Source organism: Lissotriton vulgaris, unplaced genomic scaffold, assembly GCF_964263255.1.
Source record: "Lissotriton vulgaris unplaced genomic scaffold, aLisVul1.2 SCAFFOLD_750, whole genome shotgun sequence".
NCBI lineage: Eukaryota > Metazoa > Chordata > Amphibia > Caudata > Salamandridae > Lissotriton > Lissotriton vulgaris.
Genome location: NW_028245030.1, coordinates 310,852 through 319,023, shown reverse-complemented (window position 1 = coordinate 319,023; position 8,172 = coordinate 310,852). Strand labels below are relative to the sequence as shown.

The 8,172-nt window shown below is 43.4% G+C and overlaps 1 protein-coding gene across 1 annotated transcript in view; it reads right to left on the bottom strand.

Moving 5' to 3' along the window:
- Positions 1 to 4,461: 4,461 nt before the first annotated feature.
- LOC147666656 (phosphatidylinositide 4-phosphatase SAC2-like) overlaps positions 4,462 to 8,172 on the bottom strand; it is a 241,221-nt gene continuing 237,510 nt past the window's right edge. The window contains exon 8 of the mRNA XM_086948986.1: positions 4,462 to 6,242. Coding sequence (XP_086805112.1) covers positions 5,090 to 6,242 — 1,153 coding nt within the window. The 3' untranslated portion in view covers positions 4,462 to 5,089. The remainder of the gene's footprint in view (positions 6,243 to 8,172) is intronic.

The following is an 8,172-nucleotide window of genomic DNA, read 5'->3' as shown; positions in this document are numbered from 1 at the left end:
CGCCTTCCTCGAGTCAAACGGATCCCTCGACCCCTCGCAGTCCGGCTTCCGAGCAAACAACAGCACTGAGACCGCCCTCATCGCAGCTACCGACGACATCAGGGCCCTGCTCGACAAAGGGGAAACAGCCGCCCTCATCCTCCTAGACCTCTCTGCAGCCTTCGACACCGTATGCCACCGCACCATAGTACAGCGTCTCAGCAACACCGGAATCCAAGGAACAGCCTTGGAGTGGATCATCTCGTTCCTCGCCGGTAGAACCCAGAGAGTCCGCCACCCCCGTTCCGTTCCGTGGCCACCGAAGTCATCTGCGGCGTCCCGCAAGGATCCTCGCTCAGGCCCACCCTCTTCAACGTCTACATGAGCCCCCTTGCAGCCATCGCACGCCAACACAACCTCAACATCATCTCCCACGCTGACGACACCCAGCTGATACTCTCCCTCACCAACGACCCCACCACCGCCAGAACCAGCCTCCAGGAAGGATTGAAAGACGTTGCGGAATGGATGAAGCTCAGCCGTCTGAAACTGAACTCAGACAAGACGGAAGTCCTCTGCCTGGGACAACTCCTGGTGGCCCCCGGCCCTGGGCTTCGCCCCCAAGCCAACGGACCATGCATGCAACCTGGGCTTCATCCTGGACTCCTCGCTCACAATGACCAAACAAGTCAATGCCGTCTCGTCATCCTGTTTCAACATCCTGCGCATGCTCCATAATATCTTCTGGTGGATCCCCACCGAAACCAGGAAGACGGTCACCCTGGCCCTCGTTACCAGCTGACTGGACTCCGGGAACGCCCTCTATGAGAGAACCACGGCCAAACTCCAGAAAAGACTCCAGCGCATACAGAACGCTTCTGCACGACTCATCCTGGACATCCCCCGCCACGACCACCTCTCTGCCCATCTGAGAGACCTGCACTGGCTCCCCGTCAGCAAGAGGATCACATTCAGGCTCCTCACCCACGCACACAAGGCTCTCCACGACACGAGCCCCAAATACCTCAACAGCCGCCTCACATTCTACACACCTACCCGCCAGCTTCGATCCGCCAGCCTCGCCCTCGCCTCCGTCCCACGAATCCGCAGAACTACCGCCGGAGGAAGATCCTTCTCCTACCTGGCGGCCAAGATATGGAACTCCCTCCCCGCCCACCTTCGGCTGACCCAGGACCATCTCTCCTTCAGGAAGCAGCTCAAGACCTGGCTGTTCGAGCAGTAGTGTCTCCCCCTCCTCTCAGCGCCTTGAGACCCTAGCGGGTGAGTAGCTCGCTTTACAAATTTTGCTGAGTAATTGATTGATTGATCTACACCATTCTTATCTCGGACCATGCTGCCGTATCCATGTCTATCAGGTCCTTGCTTGATACAAGTGGTGGAAAAGTGTGGCGTCTAAATACAGAAATTCTAGAAAATGAACAGGATATTGAAGATTTTCACCTGGAAATAGGTCAATTTCGTTTTGCTGAGAAAATGAACACTCAGTTAAATCTCTGGTAAGTTTGTGGGATGCATTTAAAAACGTCATCAGAGGACATATATTGAAACGGATGGCAGCTAAAAACAGTGAAATTCAGAGAACACTACATAAGTTAGAAACTGAAATTAAAAAACAAAGAAGAGGCATTCAGACACTCTAATAATAATTACTAACTAGATGAGATAAAAAATTGAAGTATACCTACAATACATTCTAAGTAAAAGGGCATATATCAGTGTTCATGTACAAAAATCAAGACAACTTTTGTTTCATAAAAAGCTGGGAAAATGCTAGCCGCCACTCTTAAATCTAATAAGTGCAACAACCACGTAACTCACACCATGGCCCATAATGCTTCTCAAAAATGTTAAACTGAAGAGATACTTGAGGTCTTTAAAGGCTTCTATGGAATGCAATGAGATAAATCTAATGTTCTAGATTTTCTGAATTTCATTCCCACGGCTTTGTTCTCTGATGCTGATAGAACACGCCTGAATCAGCCAATAGATACAGACGAAATTGTTAAAGCTATAAAAATCAATTTGGTCAGGTAAGGCACCAAGCCTTAATAACTTTCCCATCTCTTTTCTTAAAGTTTTTACGCCTTCAATCATCAACCACCTCAAAAATACATTGGATTGATTTGCATGCCAGGGGAAAAGTATCGGGAACAGCGTCCGAAGCCACAATAGTGGTTATCCCTAAAGAAGGGAAGGATCATTCAGATTCCAATAACTTGAACATGGAAGCAAACATTTTCGTGAAAATATTAGCTTGTAGATTAGAGAATTGCGTACCCAAACTAATGCATAACTCCTAAACTGGCTTTGTAAATGGTCGTCTTGCCAGAGATAATATCAGTACATTCTGCCATGAAATAGAAACGTCCCGCCTTTCCTCACTACCGACTGCTGCGATCGCACTTGATGCCGAAAAGACTTTTGATAAAGTGGCATGGCTTTTTCTCCACGCAGTCCTGGAGTCCCATAACCTTGGGCACTCATTTACTACCATAGTTATGGCGTTATATCCCAATCCTAAAAGAAATATTAGGATAAATGGTTCTACCTCCTCATACTTTGAAAAGGTACAAGACAGGGTTGTCCCCTTTACCCCTTGCTTTTCTTACTCGCTATTGACCCCTTAATCAAACTACTTAACACTGTTCCCGAGATTAAGGGCCTCCAATTGGACCCAAGAGATATAAAATCGCAGCTTACGTGGATGACATTCTTATCTTTTCAGAGGACATTGAAACCGCAATTCCAAGGATTACCAACACCATCCATTCATTCTCAGAATTTTCTGGCTATACTTTAAATATGGAAAAAACCCAAGGTCTTTCCCTTCAATCCGTTGTGTTTCCCTCGCACCTGGGTGACTCAGGTCTTAAATGGCAGTCCAAATGGCTTAAATATCTAGGCATCTGGTTCTGTAGTGACCTTGCTGAAACAGTACAATACAATGAACCACAGATTATCTCCAAAGTTCGGGATCTGCTATGTTCAGCTCTTGGTGGGTCAGAATCCAAACTCTTAAGATGATGATCACACCAATAGTAAATTTCCTGTCTTACATGCTCCCACTAGAACTCTCAGCCTCCTTTTTTTCACAAAATTGATAAAATAAGTTCGAAATTTCTCGGGAGTGATGAGAGTGAGGATATCTTACAAATCACTTAGGAAAACGTATACCATAACTCTAAACTTTCCTAGGATAGCTCTGGGCCCCCGGGCCTCAGTGAACACTTTAACTCTTAACGGCAATGACATGGCTTTGTTTGATCACTTCTATCTATTGCAGTGAAAATTATCCTTTCTGAATGGAAATCATGGATCCATCTCACTCATCACACCTGGTGGGCATGGGTTTCATATCTCAGAGGTGCACACTCCTTGCAGTACATTGCAATTCTGCACCCAATTTACAGTGCAGTTTGCTGTTTTTTAGATAGATTCATAGAAAAGAAGACAAATGAAGGATGACTCACCTTCGCTTACACCTCAGTGTCTGACTCGTTTCATTTCTGGTCTTCGAATTGCTCACTCATTCCACTCCCTCGTCCCTCTCCACACTTTTCTCCCCCACTTCAGGTTCCCCAGTTCTTCGTTAATTGCTCTCAAAGGTAATACCATAAAATTATATACATATCCCATAATATACACTCTACAGTGTTGAAATAAAACAATTTATAATACTTTTAAAATCCAACATGAATTTAAAATAACAGAGTATGTACTGAATGCATCAAAAAATAAAGCTACTGCTATTGCAAATTTCTTTGATTCTAAAAACAATGTTCAGTTGCCCTATGCACCAAATGAATTCGCACATCTCTAAAAATAGGTTTTTGTGCTTCGAGTACTAAGAAGCATTAAAACACTACAGGACCTAAATCATGTAAATGTAAAATGTAAATGTGTTTGTATTTATATAGCGCCTTCTACCCAGAGGTCTCGTAGCGCTGTATTCATACCGCTGTGGAACCCTTCCTGGCTTTCCTGTGACATGTCCACTCCTGGGCACCCCCAAGGTGAAGCCAGGCATCCAAGCGCTGCTGGGGCCGTTGTGGAGATTAAGCAAGCTATTGCCCAGAGTCACAGAGTGGGACCCATAATTTGACTAGGCACCGAGGCGAGAATTATCAGGTCCGGGGAGATTGAGTCCAAGAGCCGCCGAGGCGAGAATTGAACCCTGGTCCCGGGCCAGACCTCTGCATCAGGGTCTGCTGCTCTAACCATTGAGCCACGCTTCTCCACATTCAGTACATACACTGTTATTTTAAATTCATGTTGGATTTTAAAAGTATTATAAATTGTTTTATTTCATGATTGAAATAAAGTTTTCAGCGCGTTTCAGAATGGATGTTGTTTCTGTTATTATGGATGGGAGGCTTGCTTAAGGATGTTTAATAATATTACAGGAAGGCTCCCTTTTGACAGTTGTTCACCATTTTGTAACAAAAGAAAGCTAAAAACGTATTTTTTCTACTTTTGTTTATTTTCCCTATAACTCTTAAGGCTTCTATCATATGTTCTCTGCACACAGCCTCAACACTTTAAAGAAACAATTTGTACAGTGTGAAAAAACAGAACAAGTATCCATTTTCCCTATAACTCGTTAAAGAGGAATGTGTCTAAAATGTGGATATTCACAAATTCTTAAGGAGCTAGGTTAATAAAAAAAAGTCTAAAAATAAATAGAGCACTTGACAGTAAAATGTTTTGCTTGTGCACGAATGCAACTAATCATCTATTCTTTAGTAATGTAACACCACACCTTCCTCGGCCTCACTTCAGAGAACTGGAAGTTGGTCTCAAAACCCCAAGTTTTGGCTTGCAACGTACCAGTGCAAATGTAACCTGTACAAGGATTTCTTTTTTTACATCCAGTGTTATACTGTACACGTTTCCCATTGTCCCATCTTTAAAACTCTCCTTAGGACTCGGTCTGCTGCAAAAACGATATATGTAAACAATAATTAATATTAGTGATCCCAAGCCATTGGAAGGCAGTACATGTTAGGACAAGCTTTTCGTGTCTAACACTCCTCTGTACTTCTCCGACATGTAAGATGAAGAAGATTCAAGTTCAACAGTTCACCACTCCCTAGATTTGAATGATTCGTGTCTGGCATTGCGTGAACTTTTCTTTGAGTTCATGCTGGGGAGCCTTATTGATAGTTTCTGGTTCTGGGCTCTTCTGCACCTTAGCTACTGCAAAGTTAATTCCTTGGGTCAAGCCAGCCTGGGTGATGTTAGCCACCTGAACCATGGAGCTCCGTATCTTTGCAAAGGGAGAGACATCCCTGCCATTGTTAGTGTCAGAAGAGAAAGGCTCTGTCGTTGGCCCAGTTTCTGTTGTGGCGACTTGAGGGCTCTTCTCTGTAGATGCAGCAGATTTAGGATGTTCCGAGGGAAAAAGCTGAAAGCCTGATTCAGAGATCTGGACAGGCAACTGTGAAGGTCTTGGGAGGTGCTCTACTACTGCTTCTTGTTTAGTTTGGGTTTTATTACATGAAGCTGTATTATTATTGAGGGGTTCTTCCGGTGCCTTGTGGGACGCAGGTTCATCCTTCGAATGGTTTGTTGTTTTCGTTTGTGCATCTTGTACAAACTTGTGGCAGTAGGCATCAACGGGGGTATCAAAGTCAATCAGTACTTCATGGGGTATGGGACTATTTTGGTTGGAACAATGTTCATCACCCTCAGTGTTTGCTTCATTGCCTTCAAATTCTGTCACATGTATCTCTGTAGGTATGTTCATTTCAGTACTACTCACCGATTGTGACCGGCTCCCCAGTCGTGGGATAGCTGCAATGATCCCACAACTGGGAAGCACATAGTCGACCTGCCCAATATCTTCCAAGGAATCTGCCAGCTGGTGTTCATCATCAGATTTGGAATTTGCCAAAAAATCATCAGAATAGAATGAGTCGCTATCTGAAGATAGGTCCAGATCAGATGCAGCTCGGCCTTTGCTGTCCACAGTACTACTCTCCAAGCTACTGTCAGATTTCCAAAGGCTGACCTTCAGATTTGGTCGAAGGAAGGATTTAACCTCTGGTTTTGGAAAGTTGCCAAACTTCCGTAGGTTGCTGATATTAACATTAGATTTGGTCTGTTTGACTTTCTGATTTAGGGATGAAATCTTGCTGATCAAGAAGTTCTTGCCCTGGGTCAGTCCTGTGGTGTTCAGTCCAAGCCCTGCTGTATTCTTTGACTTGATACCCAAGATATCTTCGTGGGGCTTGCTGCTCTTTCTGAGAAAAAAAGTAAATGCATGTTACTTCTAAAACATTCCTCTCAGGATAACCATTACAAATTAAATCTACACAAATGACCGCTCTGATTTTCTGTGTGAATTATTAAATGGTTTCTATTCATTTTGATGGATAATACCAAGATCCTTGTTCTCATCATGCATTGTTATTACCACTTACATCAGATGAAAAACACATAACTATGCTTTTAAGCTTTGAATTTAAGCCATTGTGTATTTTCTCAAAGCAAAGTGCATTTGCACTACCAGATTCTAAATCCTAGCTTTTGTGAGGAGGATGAGTGGGCCCTACCTGTTCGATTGGATGCCAGGAAAACCTCTGACATGGCACATTTCACACCGGGATGATTGGTTTACTGTCAGGCTACACTGCCAGATTAATTTCCAATCAATTTCCAATCTTAATGTAGATCTAGATGGCATATGCATGTCTATACACAGGAAAGCAGGCTCATTTACCCTAAACAGGTATGCCTTTCGTACAAATAGACATTGTTAGATCTACATATTACTGTTAGATTTGAATGTGTAACAGACTGCCACCAGCCCACCACCTAGACCATGCTTCTTCAATTTGTGAAACAAAATGTGCAGGCCACTGGGTGAGCACACACATCACCTAGACCATACTTCTTCAATTTGTGAAACAAAATGTGCAAGCCACTGGGTGAGTACACCCTCAAGCGCTGGGCCATGCGTGATTCTCTTCTAGAAGAATCCAATACAATGCAGGCTCTGATTGTCTATCTCGAAAATCTACGTTGACCTTTCTTGAGTCAAAGACTTCAATTAGGTGCATGCATGCTGTACAGGTTCATCATGGCCTTTAGAAACGCCAGAGTAAACCCAAGACTGCCATTTGCATCAATTTTTTACAGCATTACAAGATCAAAAACTAATTACAACCACAGACAGAATTTACAGATTCATAATGTAAATCATCAGGTAGAGTTTAACAGTGTATCCATACTAATAAACACTGCTTTCCTTGTAAACAAATACATTAATGGTTAAAAATTCAGCAAAGGACTGTTCTACTGGCTAATAGATGTATTTCCTGATCGGAAGTGTCTCTGCTGGGCAGTTCCGGCTTAGGCAGTGTCAGTCACATGTCAGCCTCTGCTTCCAGAGGCGCAAGATAGTATGGAAACCTTGATATACGGGTACAATCCTGCCTGCCCCTCTGCGAGCAGAGCGAACAGACCAGGGTGTATGAAGAGGCAGAGATGATTATCCAAGCATGGGAGAGTCACAATGAAACGTATGTCTTCAAAAGGTGCTGGCTGCATGTCAAGTTCTCTATTAAACATTAGTCTATAGTAGAATGCAAGGTTGGCCATATTAAAGACTGTTGACGGACTTCGGATAACATCACTTTATCATAGGATAATTTCTTTCGCTGTTCGAGAAACTGATAATTAATTATTGTACAGAGAAAGAAGGAAGAAAGCGATAGAGATAGAAAAACACTAACACTAACACAATCCCCCTCCTTTAATAATTTGAGAAAAAGAAAACATGAAAGTAGTGAATGAAGAGCTCACAAACTACAAGTGAGCAAGACAAAAATGACAGAAGTGAGGGGGAAAAAAACCCAGACTAGACTACAATGGGTGAAAACGACACCCAAGGAAGTACTTCTCACGTGAGAAGACTGTGGCGAAAACCCAATACGCCACCTCTCATGTAAGGGGCACTATGGGACTAAAACCCAAGTGAAAAACAAACATTGTTTGGGACTGAAACCCAATTGTATGGAATACGTCTCATGGGACTAACACCCAAGGACTTGTGCAGCATGAGGAACAGAATGCAGCACAATATGGCACCAAAAGATGAAAACCCACACACAACAACAACGAACATCGAAGTGAAGAGACTGACACCCAACACACAAATAACAAAGGTGG